The 18994-nt window shown below is 34.6% G+C and overlaps 1 protein-coding gene across 1 annotated transcript in view; it reads right to left on the reverse strand.

Annotated features, from left to right (window-relative positions):
* LOC149791455 (uncharacterized) overlaps positions 1–18994 on the reverse strand; it is an 81272-nt gene that overhangs the window by 20919 nt on the left and 41359 nt on the right. The window contains exons 6-9 of the mRNA XM_089971362.1: positions 18179–18342; positions 13995–14246; positions 1097–1218; positions 357–517 (exon numbers count right to left, since the gene is read on the reverse strand). Of these exons, the coding sequence (XP_089827488.1) occupies positions 357–517; positions 1097–1218; positions 13995–14246; positions 18179–18342 (699 nt within the window). The remainder of the gene's footprint in view (positions 1–356; positions 518–1096; positions 1219–13994; positions 14247–18178; positions 18343–18994) is intronic.

An 18994-nucleotide genomic window follows, 5' to 3' on the forward strand; every position in this document is an offset into this window, starting at 1 on the left:
TGAAGATCTAATGCATAAAGCATAAAACAAAACATTTATACAATTAACCTGACTGCAGATGATACTGACAATGCCAACAATGCCAGGGGAGTCCCATTACAATAACTCTGACATCAATATACATGTACATCTGCATTACAGAATTGTAGCTTATTCTGCAATTTTATCACACAGAATGAAAGAAAAGTAATGCAGTCAGTAATTTTGTGACTATCAAAATATACTGTACCAGCAATCAATAAAATGCATTAAAAGTGTACATACTGAAGAGTTTCTGCATAGCTGGTCTTTAAGGCAGGTTGAGTCCTAGATCTATTTCTTAGATACATAAGAAAGCATATAAATTGCAAAAATACCCATTAGTCTTTTTGTGAGTTGACCTGTATCCTTAAATCGGTACCAATCATCATGCAAGTCAGGATGTTTCTTGATGACCTCATCGGATGTGATCCAGATCTTCAGTCCTTGTATAAGCCACTGTGGATCTAGGATGACTTTGGTTCCTAGTTCCTGTGTTCTGTATATCAAAGGATACTAAGGCATTGATATCAGTTGGTAATCATTTTCAAATATGAGGTAAAAGGACTACTTGTAGCAATATAAAAGCTGAATAATAATAATAATAATAATAATAATAATAAACACAAACAATAACTGGTACTAGAAAGATGGAAAATTCTGAATTACAAAACTCGAGGCTTAAAGTGCAATATTTTGAATGTCCCTCAATTAGTATTTGATGCAATTTTTACATGACTTTACATTATAAATGGCATGTTAATTATTGGTTAAAAAAGAGAAAATACACAAAAACACAAATAAAATAATAAATTAGTAGTATTCTGAATTTTTTTAAGCCCATTGAGAAATATGACAATCAAAATAAATATTCTTACAAAAACAAATCCTGTTTCGATTTAGGTTATTTCCATTATCATATACATTAACCTGGATATACATGTTTGCTGTCAAATTTCTTATCATATGGTATGAAAATGTTTATGGATTTTTGGTTAATTTCAAAGTGTCAATAAGACCATTAATAAGCCTTATCTTGAGAACCTAAAACTGACAGAGAAAAAGATATTTTTGGTACCCGAAAAAGATCACATTTCCCAACTCATGTTCAAATTTCAGGAATAGATCCAATTCCTCCTTGCTTTCAATTTTCACTGGAAGGGACTCATTTAGACTCTCCACCTCAGTATAGTCCATCACCTGGTACATAAAGAGCCTATTTTTATATTACAAATAATAGCAACCTCTCATTTCAATCAAATATTAATATCATTAAAATCTATTCATGCCTCATTCAAAGGCTAAGATGCTTTTACTACCGGAATGAAATAATGATTAATATAGTCCTGTTAGATTTAGCTGTTGTAATGCCCTTTTATCAAATGCATTTATTTTGTTTTTTAGACTTGTTTTAAAAGTAATTGTGCTCAAACCTTTAAAATAAAAAAGGGTTTTAAATAAGACACATAAGTGTGCATAAAATCACTCTGGTTGCTTTCATTTAGTTTGAAAGCAAAATGAAATAGTATTTGGCAATCAAAAAATGGTTTTCCATGTGGTAGCTAAACAAACCAAACAAATGTAAGAGCTTTTAACCATAGCTGAATGGCACAAAATGTTTTCTAGTTATGATGGCAACTCCACACTGGCAAAGTGGTTTTAGAAAGGATGTGTAAAGTATTCAAGAAACCAATATGTTACTAGGGATTCCAACAATAACATAAAAATCCAACAAGAATACAATGAATAATTTGCCCAAATTTTTGCTAAAACAAATCTTTGTGAAGTGTCATATTTTTTAAGTCAGCCATTGTTTTAGGTGGCTAATAATTTATGATAATGCAAACACATTAGAATAGTATGTTGGCTGTTACAGCTGCATCATCTCAATTGTCATGCGAGTTCAGAGGGCCACATGACACATAATATGTAAAGTTTACTCAGTTGATTTCACACACACACACACACACACACACAAACATGCATATATATATATATATATATATATATATATATATATATATATATATATGAGATGACATGGTAATCCATTCAACATACTATACTGAATTATGATTTTATTAATATCTACCTTTAAAATGGACATTTATTGTGATTAATTTTTGTGACTATTTATTATAAGTTGCTTATTAATAGCTAACTCAGTGCTGTTCAGACTTTAAAAATATGTTGTTTTATTTGCAGCGCAAAGCTTGCATGGATATGCCATCCTATTTCTGGTGTCAGTGTCAGGAATCTGAATTTTACATTCTGAAGATATCAGTTAATACAAGTGACAGTGATGCTGCAATTTATCAGTTTTGTACACTGAACTATTTTAAATAATTTTTATCATTCAAACTGGATGAAGACAATATGAAACTCATATATAACCTGTGATGACCACATAACTTGTGGGTCGTTATGTACTTATAAACATTGATGAAAACACTATTGGACTTTTTGTTGTAGGAATGCAGAAACTGTATAATTTGAATAATCCACTAGCTTTGATGCTATCACATTAACTTTTTGTGAGTACCAAGTGGGGTGGGGGTAGCTCATGTGATACCATCAAGTACTTTCAGTTTTTCAGATTCTGATTATACAGAATTAGATAGCATATAGTATATATATACATGTTCATGGTTTATGGTAGGGATCAAAAAAGTTTCAAAGATATCAGTTGGGCTTGAGTCCTAGATTATGGGGAAACTCTAGAACTGTTATTGTTCATGCATATGAATACATCTTTGTATTTCCTGCAACGTAAAATATAGTTTACAAATGTGATTTCAATAATTTCAAAGATTATCCTGTATTAAATCATCTTGTCTCACCCAAAGAGTGTAATTAATTTTTAAAACTCTAAGCAGAATCTAAACCTATAGTCCTATATTATCTACATTAGTAAAACGCTTTAAATACAAATAAGAATTATTTTTCAGTTGACCCCGCTGCAGCCAATTTAGATCAGATCAACATTAATTTCAATAAGAACCAAGTTGCATTGTAAAGAGGTGTTTTTAATGCATATCCTGTATTGATACGATCATCCATACTTAAACAAACTCTTAGCCTCTGGAACATATGGTAATCTAATGGTAATCTAATACTACTGATACTTAGTTTTAGCTATGGTGTAGAACAGACAAACATTTGACTTACAAAGATCTAGCCTAGATTGGTAGTCAGCATATTGTGTACTAAATTTGCTGATTTCCAGTGATATTTAACAACACCAGTATTACACTATGATTCAATGTCCAGTTGCATCAAAGCACCTTTATCACTCTTTTAAGATATTTAAAAGATTAAAAAACACATTTCCTTCAATTTATAGGAACAAATAAGAAATGTTAAAAGTCTGACAGGCTAGTGCTGCATACATATGGCCAGCCCACGCATAAATAAAATTGAATCTGGACTTTAAACTGACATAATTTTCAGGCCCCAAAACTGCACAAGGAGAAGCAGATGGTGCAGACATGAACAAAGTGCAGGTTGGCAGAGAGATTAAAATTTGTAAGTACTTGCATGAGACTGGGGTGGTTTCTTTCTAAGCATCTGTTGAAAGGAAGACTTATTGACAAATAAAACTTTGTGAATCAAGGAACAGCTTTCAGCTGTACATACAGCATTTTAGAGAGTAACTACCTGGTGTTCATCAAGGTAAATTTTGATATTACAGAATAAAGACAGAGCCATTCCAAATGCTTTTATTTCTAAGAGGTCAAGGTCATGTACTGAAGGGAGTACACTTGATGGGTCCCACTCTGATCTTATTATGAAGAAAGTTGTAGGGTTCTATATAACTTATTGGTGATACTAACAATCATATCCCTATTAAAATGTTAAGGTACACAGGAGTTTTTCAGAGTCTTTTATTGTCAGGTACTTTCATCTTATCAGAGAAGTCTTCCAGTAAATGTGTTCTTATTCATGGAGTAGAGTGTGGCTTTGTTAATGTTACTCTTCATCGTGTTAAGGTGTCATCAGACTTAGTTTCAGGACCTGTGACAATTGCAGCAGTAACTTCTTTGCCCATTGAGGGTGTTTCTAGGCAATGTCTCCTATTTGTTTCAGAGGGCTATTAGCAAAGCTGATGTCACAGAGGCACCAACTAGCTATTTTCTGAAAATGGAGTCCTAATGAAAAAATGGAAACCACATGAACATGCTGTTGATGAGTGGTCAAATTGTTGTTCCAATGTTGTATAGACAGGAAATTCTTAGATTAGGCCAAGAAACTCCCCTGACTGGCATTTAGGAGTAAATAAAACTTATCACAAGATCTTACATCATGTTTTATTGGCCAGAAATGAAAAGTGATGTTTCCAAATATTGCTGATCTTGTTTTATTTGCCAAATGGCCAGTTTTAGTTCTTTGAACTATCTTTTGGACATACTGTCACTGGACCATTTAATTACTTAAAAGAGAAACTTCTTTTAACAGAGGATTTGGATATAAATTTTTTGATTATCTCTCTCACTGTGTTGTAGCAAGACAATCTTTCAGTCTATCCATTCACAAATCAAATAAAGGTATGGCAAAACCAAAAAGGAAAGAACTTCACAACCTGCTGATAAAGTCCATTTCAGGCTAGGTATTATTGTTCCTACACATGCTAAAAAGAGAGTAGGTTAAATTTACCAACGACACTCCTGAGAGGTAGAAACAGAAACAATTCTGCCACATATATATATATATATATATATATATATATATATATATATATATATATATATATATATATATATATATATATTAAAGGATCATATTGATCGAAATAACCCTCAATATAATTTACTAACTTTAGATGTCCCTGTCCCACACAGTCAAAATTATGAATCTACAGCATCAAGAAAAGAACAGGTTAAAAGAGCTAATATATGATTATGAGCACTTGTTCCCAGATGCTCCAAACTGTACAAACATAATCTATCACAAAGCTAAAATTTTAGATTCTAGACCTGTAAAACAACACCCTTACAGAATGAATCCTCTCAAGCAGGTATGTCGAGAAAAGGAAATTAAATATTTGTCAGAGAATGACTTTATTGAACCAAGCAAAAGTAACTGGAGTGAACCGTTTATTCCTGTACCAAAACCATATAATAATAATAATAATAATAATGAAGACTTTGTATAGCGCCTAATCTTTAGAAGCTCTAAGTGCTTTACAACTTTAGACAACACCTATAAGATAAAAAACATATAATGAGATTATTACTAAAACAAATACCATGAAATTAGAAAACATTAAAAAAACATGCAGAAAATATTTAAGGTAGGAAACTTTATTCAGTCTTTTAAGTTTGTTCTTGCAGTTGAAATAAGTGAGTTTTGAGAGCCCTCTTGAATGTGATTACTGTGTCCTTGTGTCCAAGTTCAGTGGGCAATTCATTCCACATTGCTGGTCCCTGGTATGCAAAAGAACGCTGTCCATATGACTTTGTTTTCATAGTGGGAATAATGAGTATACGATTGTCAGTAGAGGAGCATAAGTATCTTGCTGGTATGTACACATGGGTGAGGTCAGATAGGTATGTTGGACTAGAGTCCGACAGTGAAATGTAGCACAAAGAACAAATTTTGTGTTTGATTCTGGATCGAATGGATAGCCAGTGTAGGGTACAGAGCAGCGGGGAGGTGTGCTCTGATCGTGGTACTCTAAGTATGATCTGAGCAGCTGTGTTTTGAACTTTTTGAAGTTTCTGGAGCAGATATTGAGATGGACCAGACAGAATTGAGTTACAATAGTCCAGACTTGAAAGTACTAATGAACACATAAGTGTTTTAGTGGCATCAACTGAAAGATATTTGCGAATTGAACTGATGCGTCTCAGCTCAAGATATGCAGCCTTGCATATGTTCATGACATGTTGGTGCAATGTGAGAGTACTGTCCAGAGTGACACCTAGGTTTCATACTGATTGTGTGAATTTAATGTTGGTGTTGCTGATATTTATTGTTTGAGGTAAAGGATTGGAATGAGAAAGTCTTTGTGTTGTGATCAAAATGGTCTCAGTTTTATCATCATTCATCTGCAGCTTGTTACATGTCATCAGAATTGCACCTCTCTACACCTTGGATGGTAGCATCAACTTCAGTTGGGTGGCTAGATTTGTATATTTGGGTGTCATCAGTGTACAATTGGTGAGACACTGGATGATCATCTATGACACTTGAGAACGGACGAGGGTACAGAATGAAGAGAACAGGTCCAAGAACAGACCCCTGTGGAACACCACAACATAGATCAACTGGGCAGGAGTGTATTCCATTTGCAGATACAACTTGTGTCCTGTTGACCAAGTAGTACTTGAACCACAGTAAGGCTGTATCATGAATGCCAAATACATGCTGGAGACAGCGAAGTAATATATCATGGTCTATTGTGTCAAATGCTGCAGACAAATCAAGGAGGGTGAGGACTGTAACCTTTCCGCTATCCAACGCTGAGAGAATGTCATTAACTACTTTTAGAAGAGTAGTTTCAGTACTGTGGCAAGGGCGATATGCAGATTGTACATTGCTAAAAAGACTGTTTGAATTTAGACGAGATACAAGCTGGGATGGAACAATCTTTTCTAAGATTTTTTATATGAATGGGAGATTAGAAACTGGGCGGTAGTTCTTTAAATCGTTATGGTCTGGTGTTGGTTTCTTCAGCAAAGGCTTTACAATGGCAGTTTTGAAAAATGATGGGAATTCCCCAGATGAGAGAGAGGTATTAATAACATCAGTTAGTGAAGGCAATACTGGATCTAAGCACTCAGTCAGTAGTGATGTTGGAATTGGATCAAGTTCACATGACTTCGGTGCACTCTTCATCAGGATTGAACGTACAAAATCCATAGAGACAGGTTCAAATGCTGCTAATAGTTGCTGCTCAAATTCTGTATCCCAACTGTATGGTGACGATGAGTCAACTGAAATTGTGGTGTCAAGCTTATCTCTGATGGTTTGTACTGTCACGGAAGAAATTTGCAAACATGTCCGGAAGGTCGACTGGAGAGAAGGTAGTTGGAAGTGGTGTAGATTTGTTTCTTGACATTAGCTTGTTAGTAATTTCATAGAGCTATTTGCAGCTGGAACGTTCCATGATCTTAGTAGTGTAGAGGGCTGATTTCACCGCATGGACTATTATTTGTGACATTCTTCTTAGCGACTTCATAGATTTGCTTATGAATAGTGAGTCTGGTGGAAAGCCAGAGCCTCTCAGCTTTAGGGCGGTCTCTTTTAGCAGTGCGAAGCTGGTCCCTAACACTGCTATACCATGGAGAACACTTTTGAATTGATACTCTGCACTTAGTAGCTGGGGCATGTTTGTCAAGCAATGAACGCAGGCAGTTATCGAGTTCTGTGGTAGGAAGTAAGCAAGTTGTTAGGTTTGCTTAGATGTCTTGCATTAGTTTGGTTTTATTTATCATACGGAGGTTTCTCTTAGTAGCAGATAAAGGTGGAGGGTTAAGGACTGATACATCAAGATGGCATATAATGCAGAGGTGATTTGATGCAAAGTCATGGGATACCAGGGAGGACCGTAGAATGTTATCATCAGGTCTATGAAGAATCCAGTCTAAAATGTGACCATGTTTATGGGTGGGTTGGTTAACTGACTACTTTCAGGTTGAAAACATTAATGGAATCTATGAGTTTTGATGTGCATTAGTTTCCGGGATGGTCAAAGTGAAAGTTTAAATCTCCAAGAATAATCAGGTTGCCACCTATCGAATTTCCGAGGTCCAGGAGATTCGTAAACCACTCCAAAAAGAGAGAGTCAGCCAGCTTGTTTTTTCTACTAGGAGGAGGGCGGTATAGGCAGAAAAAATGGACTGACCTTTTCTCCAGTATGAGTGTAGTTTTGCACTAGTTCAAACGATGTGTGGTCGAAACTGAATGTTGTGGTGTGGTTAAGACATTTTATCATGGAGTTCTTTGTGATGACAGCAATTCTACCTCCGCAAGAATTACGGGGGAATGACTCATCGCTTGATGTTTTTAGCCTTGTTTCTGTCAGAAAAAATACGTCAATTTTCTGGTCATTGATAAAATTAACTATTTCTGTGCGCTTTTCCAGTGGTCCTACTGACTGGGCATTGAATAATGCAATGCACAGAGGCATTTCTTGGATAGTTGACACAAAGGTTGAAGAATTAATTGGGATTTGAATTAGGTTATCTAAATTAACGGTCTAATTGTTTTTAAATTGTTGAGCTGAAATAAGGGAGATAACTGGAATTCTTCTTCCTGTTCTACGCTGGCCAGTTTTGAAACAAAGTTTATTTTTTCACTTCTGTCTACATGTAGGTAATGATGAATGTAGTCCCAGTTTGTTTAGTCTAGAGCACAATGTAGCGTGGAGAGCCAAGGAGTGATCATTTAAAGCAATTAATGAGGGTCCATCATAGCATAAATGATTTGACTGGCGAGTATCACATGATGGCTGTTTGTTCAAAAACAGCAGAGCAAGACAGCTTAGAAAAAGTATAATTGTTCTCATTTCCAAAACAAGGAGATGAAGAAACACATACGAATTTAACAGCCAATACATAATGAACACAATAACGATAATGACACAGGTAACAAGCACAAATATCATGAAAACGACACTAAAAAACAGAACAGCTGCTTCAAGCCGGTTAAGCGATAGCAGTCATCTTGTTTTCAATTCAACACTTTCTGTAGTGAACTGACTACATAAAAGTGAGCAGTATCACCAGAACACACTCATTTCCAATACCATGAATTCATGGATAGCACTAAAGAAATGTCTGCCTTTGCAAGTGGCCCCTAAAAATGCAAAGTGTTGCCATTTGGTACAAAAGATTCTCCTTCAAAAGTACAGTGCTTAATGACACTGGTAACATTTGGTATAGAATAGGTGTGATGTCAATGATGTCATTATACAAAGTGACATCTGAAATAAATCAAATGGAAACTATCCAGAAATCCTTTATTCGACTTTGTGAGGCGAATTTGACAATCAATTTCCGTAAAAGAGTTTTGCTGAGCTTCTGTTAAATTTTTAGGACATATTGTGGGACAAGATCAAGTTAAACCTGTAGAAGCTAAGGTTAAAACTCTCTGAAATCTCTGTACCTAACAGTAAGAGAATGGCTGGATATTATCATAAATTTTGCTTAAATGTTTCCATAACAGCTGAGCCTCTGACTTCAACCCATCATTTTAAATGTCTTTTGATGCAAGTGATATATAGGTTGGTGGCATATTAATTAAAGAAGCTAAAACTGGCGCAGTTCATAAAGTGTGCTATTTCTCTAGAAAATTAAATAAGCACCAGAGAAATTATTCCACTATCGAGGAGTGTTTGGCTTTAATTTTGGCTTTACAACACTTAAGAAGTATGTATCAATTCAGCTCCTTCTCCAATTATTGTATTCAGTGAGTGCAGCCCCCTAACTTTCATCAATAAAATGAAACAGTAAAGTCAGAGATTACTGGTGTGGAATTTGATTTGTAGGAGTAAAATATCAACATTAGGCACATCATGGGAAAACAAAATTTAACTGCTGATGCACTTTCTTGTGCATGGGAATTTTATATTGCTTTATTTTGCATATATTTTTGTATATTCATTATAAATCCTCTTGTGTAATTTCATTATTGTCATTTGTGTGTTAGATCATTATCAGAAAAGAAATCTTTATTGCATAAATCTTTCTTTTCATTTATGTGTGGAGGTGTGATGTATATCTATAGTTTTCGTCATTCTGAATCCTGACTGTAAATCACCTACAGCTAGATTTGGCCAACGTGAATAAGGTCTATTTTAGGATGCTAAGAATGTAAAATTGGATAGGATCTATACATAGATGTTTATGTATGTGTTGTGTTGACAATGTTGTGTTATTTATGTGTTGACAATTACCATAGTAGTAAATATGTTTATAAGTTTTAGGCTGTTTCCGATTGGACATCTATATATGCTGACAATTACTTAAGTAGTAATTATGCTTACAAATTTTGGGCTGTTTCTGCTTGGACAGTGCAGTTAGATGGGTTCCTAGAAGATCTAAGTTATTTCCAACTGGATGGGTTAGATTAAGTGAGTATCTTTTATCATGTTAAAAATCTGTCATTGGACACAATTCTGATTCTTATTTTTTGTGTTCTTGTGCTAACATCAGGTCTGCAGACAGGTTTTATGTTGTATTTTTTATATAATTTGAGAGGAAAATGTTTTGTTTGATTATTCAGTTAAAATAGAAAGTGCTCAGTGGATTAAAATATTTTTCTGGAATTGTTGTGAATTATTCATAGGTGTTCTGCTGGACAGCGCCATTTTGACACACATCATCATTGTTGGCAGACCAGTATATTTCATTCTTTGGACATCAATAGAATGTTTTCAGGATTATTTTGGATTCAATTCATAATACATTAGGTTCCTCTTAAATTTTCATTATATAACATTGATAATTAAATTGTATATTAAGTTTTACAAAACCTGCTGGTTTTTCTTCTTTTTGTTACTTAGTTTGTGACTACCGAGTCGTAACACTACAGCATTAAAGGCACCAATACATCAAAAGATAGGATACCTGTTGCACTCAATGCAACTGTCAAATTGAAACCATATGTCAACACTAAAGTCAACAGACCAAGGTGTCTTGGCAAAACTTATAACCCAGACACAATTGTAAATCTTGGATGACAAAACATTTCATCGATAGGTTGAATAACTTTGATAGATGAGGGAAGCCACATGCAATGTCAGCTAATGCTGCAACCACACACATGGGGACATTTGAATATGCAATGTAAAACTACACTTCCTTCCACCAAATAAAGTGGCACACATTCAGCCAATGGACACTGGCATAATACATGCATTCAAGGCTTACTACAGGAAACAACTGGTTAGTCATTACATTGACTGTGCTGAGCAAGGCAAGGTTTAAACTGTGGACATTAAGCACACAATAACACATGGTAATGACAGCGTGGGGTTCAGTGACTCAAACTGTTTTAGACATGTACAAGATCATACAAAAACCCGTCACTGCTGTCAAGGACATTGATGATGGAGATGACATGCTTAGAGGCCTAAAATGACACCGTCCAAACCAGGCTGAGGTGAATGGCAAGGACTACATAGGGATGGGGAATATGGAAGAGACTGGGCAACAACTCAATGACATTTTGATCATGGTATCTAGAGACGAAGTTCCAGACAATGATAATAAAGAGGACAGGAAAACATTACCATCAATCAAGTCAAGGACAGCATAACAACACTCGTTTCATACTTTCTGCAGTATTCACCAGTGATGACACAAAACACAATAGTGAAACACTTGAGAATCTATGGACCGTGGCAAAAATTACTGCAGATCAATCTGCCAAAGAATACAAGCAAACAAAGGACACAGATTTTTTCAGGAAATTGACATAATAAATGTATGTATAGTGTTATGTTTTTGATGTGTTGTATAAACTTATATTACAAATGCAAGTTATAATAAAGTGAAATAAACACAAGTCAATGGAAGTATTCATTATTTAGACCAATACTGAATATACATTACTAATACAGCTAGTAAATACTTGTACAGTATGTGTATAAGGTATGATTACATTGTGAAATAAAAATGTGCATGTTTCAAATATCTGGAAAACTCATTCATCTGGACATATTCACTGGAAACAAAAGTGTCCAGATTAATGAAGTTCAACTGTAATATATAATGGACATCTTAACTTGCTGCACTAAACCAGAGCAAGATTTTTTCAAACTATAAAGGTATTAAAAAAAGAATACTAAATGAATAGATATACTGCATAACAATAACCAGATAATAATTGTAGTTGTCATTGTCACCATTATCATTACCACCACCCCACATGTACATGGATTTTATATGGTTAAAAACAAAATGACCAGGAAGGCTTTGTCTTAGAGTTAGAGGAGTTCAGGTTATCTTTGTATTCACTTGTGCCCTCGCTGTCACCAATGTTGTCACTTTTTTTAGCATTAATGTCATTTTTATCACAAGTCCCCACAAAATAATAACAGCTTTTCTGACTCATTTTTAAAAACTGTCTACTGATAATGAAAGTGCAGTCCAGATTATACATACTTATGTAGTGGTTATAATTAAGAAATGTTGATGATTTTACAAAACTGTCCCCAAAGTCGAACTACCAGTATTAGAAAGATTTGATTACTTTCATGATTTATATATGCAATGTCACTATTTAATTACTGTAACAACAAAACAAGGACTCATTTGTTTGCTGAACAATCTCAAGTGTTCACCGTAAATATAAGTGCTTACTTACACATTCTGCAGAACATCTATTTGTCTGAAGTCACATCAGAGTAACCTTCAGAGGGGCAGTCCTTTTCACAAGATGATTACAGTGAAAGGATTATCTTTTAATTCAGTGCTATCCAACCCACATCCCACAGGCCGCATGGGGCCAGCTGTCTGATTTTAAATGGCTTGCCAGAGCTCGAGCAGCTATATATTTATTGCTTTTCAGTTTTCTGCTGCGGCCCTCAGCTTCAAGAAAAACATTTTTCAGTGACCCATGGTGTCAAAAAGGTTGGACAGCACTGTTTTAATTAGCCATACTGGTGTCATGTCTGTTGACTAAAGTCTAGCCTTAAACTATTCCACAGTTCTGCCAAGGTTGACCAAAAGGTAAAAATGGGGAGCGTCTTGGGGAAAAATGAAGCGCATCTCAAGGAAGCACAACAGGCAGAAATGGTGCATCCCTTGAGAAATTTACAAATACTGGACTCAGGAGTTTGGGTTTCTGATAGAAAAATCAGAGTCTATGTAATGTACAAGAAGGATTTTGAATCAGGATACAGTAATATTGTGGGGGACTTTTTATGTTATTTTTGGTTAGATAAATAGCTACACTAAATACATGTACCTTGATAGCATAATACTACTGCTCATAATAATACATGTGAAATAACAATGATACTAATGCTAATACTAATGCTATTAGTTGCGTAGTACATGCAATTGTCATAAACCAAGTTTGAGAATGCAACCTGCCTTTAGAGGTTACCTGTCTAAAAAGGCCACACTAGCCTTTTCTGATAGGTGGTGACTGTATTTAATACAGCTGATATTAAGCCTGTTTGCTTGAAAATGCATGGAAGTGAATGAAAGCATGATCTTTAATGGATATACATCACAGCCAATATTAGACGATGGTTTTCTTCATTTCTCATTTATTTGGCAACTGACAAATCCATGAAATAAAGTAAAAAGCAGTAGGTAATTTTTCAACCAAACCAGATATTTTTATATTCATTAATTTCAAATAATTCACAGTATTTACAAAGTCTGGTAATGATAGATTGTAGAAAATAATAGTTATTTTGTGGAAGCCAACAAGGAAGCAAACATATGGATAAACAATGACACAATGCAAATATGGTCAACCATAACGATGGAATATCAAATCGCACATAATATTGGCAAGCCCCACATTTCTTTACTTTGTGTAAAAGTTTACAACATTTTCATCCTAACTGTTATGGAAGCAAATACAGGCCACCAAAGTTAAGCAGAACATGTCGGAACTAACGTCTAACACACCGATTATGGTGCAATTAATTTTCTACAAGTGGTTGTAGAGATTTCAAATACACATTTTCCATCTGATTACTTATAAATTTGTATGGGAGGCTAAAATTCTAACTTTCAAAGAACAGTCACAGATGAAAACCCTGCAAAGTGCTTAAACTTTGTTAATCAAATGCTGGAGAAGAAAAATATATTAAATGTTCATTGATACACATGAGGCTATGTATGGTGGATGGCCATACTTAAAAGCTCACATGGATTTTGGATAAATCAGCATAAACAATCCCAATTACTTTTTCTAGTATATTATAATTTAATCATTGTTAATATGATCTTTGCACAACATCAAACATGTTTTTAAAAGAATTCTGTAATTGATCTAATCATAAAGTATACCAGTTTTCCTTCTATCTGTTTTACTTCCAACAGCTTTAGTCGGAGAAACAACCATCGGGCTGGAATTACTTGTCCCCAGTAGCTCTGAGTTTTAGCCAGCTTGAATATTTTACTCTTCAGAGCATCGATTGTAGGATCTGGCTCTACATTGCTGACAGCAAATTCATCAACCAGATAATTGCGGAGTGGCCTATTCTTCAAAACTCTGCGTATGTTGTCAAAATGTGTCTTCGTTTTCTTCTCAACAAGGCGCTAAAGAGAAAGTAAAATGGTCTGAACTGACCACTGCTAAATGCAAATTGATAACTTCAGCATATGGAATTTTAATTGTATGATGTCTACACCCTGCTATAATTCTGTATTTATACAAGACAAAAATAAAGATCATGGTAAAAACAAAAGATACTCTGGATCACATTTGTTGAAGCATCTAATTATCTGTACATATAAATCTCTCTCTCTCTACACATGCATGCATGCACACACACACACATACACACACACAACCCATCCAGGGTCTTATCTAGAACCAGTGATATCCTCCCCTATTTATCAAATGGGGGGAAGGAAATTTATTTCCCCCATAAATTTCAGTAACAGAATATTTACTAAACCATTTATATATGTTTCACTGGCTTGCTGCAGAGTATACATGTGAACTGTGATTACTAATGAATCAAACAGAGAAGCATATATTTCTCTAGCTACAAGCAAATGTGGGATGTAATACCAAAGAATCATGCACAGACAATGAAAATATTTAATATATACTATGTAACTGAATTGTAATTAATTTCATTTTATCTTCCTGAGTGGAATATGTGCATATGGTCATTGGACATCAAACCCTAGTGTAAAGGTGACTGAAATCTCAGTGAAATTCGCTGAAATATGAAAGGTATAATCTGTACCATTATGGTATTTCACAAGATTTCACTTAGATTTTGCCAAAATTTCTGAAAGTACAGTAGAACGTTGATTATCCAGCACCAATTAACTGTCAGTCTCTGTTAACAGTCCCAGCATTGTACATCAAAATGTTAAAAACAGTTACACGTACATATGTAAAAATGATTTTTTGATGACCAGGTCTACTGAATAATATTTTTTATGTACATATTCTATTATCCGTCTATTCTCATATCCATCATGATCTTGGTCTGATACCCTGATGGATAATCAAAGTTCTATTGTATCAGTGAGATTTCTGACTGAAATTTTACTGAAATTTCATTGAATAAATATCAATGAGAAATAGTACTTTGCAAATTAAAAATTGAATCTTTATTCCATTTTAATATAATTCATTTTTTCTTGCGACTGCTCCAGTGACCTAAATGTAAGAGCATCTGCCTTGTATAAAGGAGCTTGTGGGTTCAAACCCTGGTCTAGTCATACCAAAGACTTATAAAAATGTTACTAAAGGCTCTGTTGCTAGGAACTCAGCATTAAGAAGTTAGTGTTAGGACTGGTCAACCTGGTGTCAAGATAATGTGGCTGGGTGGGACATCATGCTACCTGTCTGTGGCATGATGCTCCAGTGCTAGACATCACAGTAAATTGTCACACTGGAGACGTCATAACAATATGACTGAAAAACTGTTAAAGCTATGTTAAAAATCCAAATCACACACACACACACACACACACACACACACACACACACACACACATCTTTTATTGCATGTTTTGAATGATTTTCCACCTAACTTTCCAATTTCTAATTGCTCTAATTTTATTGTTCATTGTGGGAACAATAACTTCCTTTCATGCTTTTATTATGTTTATTTAATAAACTTGAATTGGATTTAAATGCCCTCAGACAACAATATTTTCCATCTTAAAGCAGAATTCCATTTTTGCCTGACCTGATTCTGAATGTCCTCATTTCTCATCAAGTTTTCAAATAATGGTCTGTCCAGTCCCATTCAGAAGTGATCCATAAAACAGTATTTGTTCTATATATTCAGGGCTGAGCAAATCCCATAGCCCGACGTCCTGGACTAGTAATTTTTGAAGTTGGACAAGTAAAATTTTCCAAGTCGCTAGTTCAGGACAAGTGCTTTTTAAAAAAGTTGGGCTAGTCCTTATTTTCGTGCTTTAATCACTATATCTACCTTTATTTGGCCAATCATGCCCTCTGGGCATACTGAATACTTGATTCTACCCCTCTTTGTGTATACATTTACATCCTGTTACCGATAGACTGCATATTGGGCTAAGCAACCAAATTATCGGCAAATCAAAACATGTCAAACAAAAGAAAGCCAGTATGATAAATTAGCAGTGCTGTAAGCAGTTTTGTTGCAGTGAGTTTACTCAATCTAGATCATAACGAGCGGCTCACTATGATTTTAATCCAGTGAGTCAGTGTAATTAAATTAATTAAAGGTACTTTACCGACATCAGTGTTGGTTTCCTTTATGAACTGATTAAATGACAGTAATGATTCTTTAATTTATAATTGATTATACAGATGATTAACGTACACGTGCGATATTGTGTTTGAAGCAAAACAATTACGCTAATTACTGAGCTGTTTCAGTTCATATTTAAATGAGAAAATTGATGTTATGATCACTTTAGAAGTAGTTGTCAAGCAAGCTGAAAGTTACTCTGTGGATAAAATGAGTTTGCTAAATTATTTTTGCAAGGAAGGTAACAATGGCAATTTGGTGAAGGTAAATTTGTTTGAAAATGGAGGGATAAAATGTAAGACGGATACTGAGTGTGCGGTAGCTATTTCTGAGTGTGAACGAGGATTTAGTTCAATGAACTTAATCAAGACTTCTTTAAGGAATTCCTTAAATCAAAAGAGATTACAAATGCTAATGAACATTTCTGCAAATGGACCAGAGCTTGAGGACTTTAACCCAGACACAGCTATCAATTACTGGCTTAGTGCTGGTGCAGGTGGCAGAAATATACACAGACATATTTTCAAATCCATCATCTAAAACCTATATACATGAACCTGAAGAAGCCAAATGTACAACAACCAATGTTTTTGACAAATTAAATTCTTTTAAGAAATAATTATGTTGTATATTATTTTATTTTTTCTTCTATGGATTAAATACATACATCTCATCAAATCTCGGCAAGTGATTACCATTTTGGGATTTGTGAAAAGTAAGGTGGGACTAGTGAAGAGTAAGGTGGGACTAGTGAATTTTCTCTAACTACTTGTCCTGGACTTGTGGTCAAAAAAAAATTTGGCTCGGCCCTGATATTATAAATGGATTGGAGCTTACTGACTGGTCAAGAGATTGTACTTGCCCAATGACTCTTCGCCTAATGGAAACTGTTGAGAATGAGCATGTTTGCCAAACATGTTGTTTTTTTGTTATAGAGTGGGATATAACAAGTTTGAATAATGTTTTGACAAATGTGTTGCAATGAAAATGACTTGAATGCAAAGTTGATGGGAACACAGTTGGTAAATTTGTAAGAAAACTTAACACCAGGACTTGCATTTTGTGATTTCTGCCATAAAGATGTGAACTACTAGTACCAGCTCTACAGTAATGTCAAACATGTTAAATGAAAAGCAATTGGACCAGGATGATTTGGAAGTTATATAATTTCAAACTGATTCCTTCCAGAATTTAAGGAGGGACAGTGTATAGATAACTGGTGGGGAAGATGGCTCACAAATATTATTGTCCTTTAATGTTGTGAGAGATATTATTATTAGCAAAATATTCAAGTTGTGTTAGAATTCTGAGTAAAATCAGTGTAATTACATCATGATAAATTTCTGTCATGGCAACATTTGGGCCTATTCATTCAAGCAAACATAACAGCAAGAATTGGTACATTCAAAAAAGTCCAGTGCTGTACAATTCCTTATGTATCATGTATGCCATATAATAATGGTTAATACAGTGCTATAAATTGAAATCATATCCATTGTTTTATCTAAAACCTTCAGAAACATCTTTTAAACATTACTGAAATTTTGGTCAAATTTCATTGGAATTTCAGTCAAAATTCATAGTTAATTAAATGAAAAATTTCAATATTTTGGTCAAATCTCACCAAACTTTCAGTGAAATACCAACAAAATTTCACTGACATTTTAGCCACATTTTCACTAAGACACCCCAAGCCAATTGCATTTGCTCTTAAATGTAAGCATGTCTTTGTCTAATTTTCATAAAAAGTTAAACAAATGGTCTTACTTTTGGTATTTTATCACGGTGCGTTCCTACAAGAATAACAGGTGGAATTTTCCTGTCTATCTTGGGAAGACTCTTGTTCTTTTCTTCCTGGTACTGGTCCAATTCAAGTCCAACAGGTAAGAAGGCATGCGAATGAATAGAATTGAACCAATAGGTGATATAATCTGCAAATATATAAAGATTATCATTATCCCTATCATTGTTATCATCATCAATGCTGTTTATGACTGCATCACTCCTGTTACAAGTGTAAAGAAACAGTTGAGAATATTTTCCCCACCAAGGAGGAATTTCAGTAAAATTAACAACCTACATTATCCGCATCAGAACGAGTTTCTCGGAAAAGGGCAAATAGTATGGAACACAGAGTCATGCATGCACACTGTATTATGAGTATTGTACTACATCTTACTTTAAACAGGGGAGTTCCAAACAAAGCCTTAATACAGAAAACATCATTTCAGGTGGAGGAAAGGCAAAAACAAGAGTCTCTCAAAGGGGCTTAAACTCTACAGGACAAAAAGAATCTCCAGATAAGACCCTTTCTTACTTTCAAATGAAGAGCAGTCAAACCATCTATGATATTCTTCAGTGATAACAAGATCTTTAATTTATCTACTGTAGTGGACATACTGCATATCAGATTGGCTCCAGTTTCATTTAGGGTAGGGCAAAGTAAACATCATCTGAAGTCTGAATGTAAAAATTCATATCATGATGAATATCAATTCAGGGAGAGTAGTGACAACAAGATTTTCATGACAGCAATCATGAGAGACATACTGGTTGTGTGACTGGCACCATTGTCTAGGATCA

The sequence above is a fragment of the Sinohyriopsis cumingii genome, chromosome 9 (genome assembly GCF_028554795.1).
Source record: "Sinohyriopsis cumingii isolate HCF-2022 chromosome 9, ASM2855479v2, whole genome shotgun sequence".
Classification (NCBI taxonomy): domain Eukaryota; kingdom Metazoa; phylum Mollusca; class Bivalvia; order Unionida; family Unionidae; genus Sinohyriopsis; species Sinohyriopsis cumingii.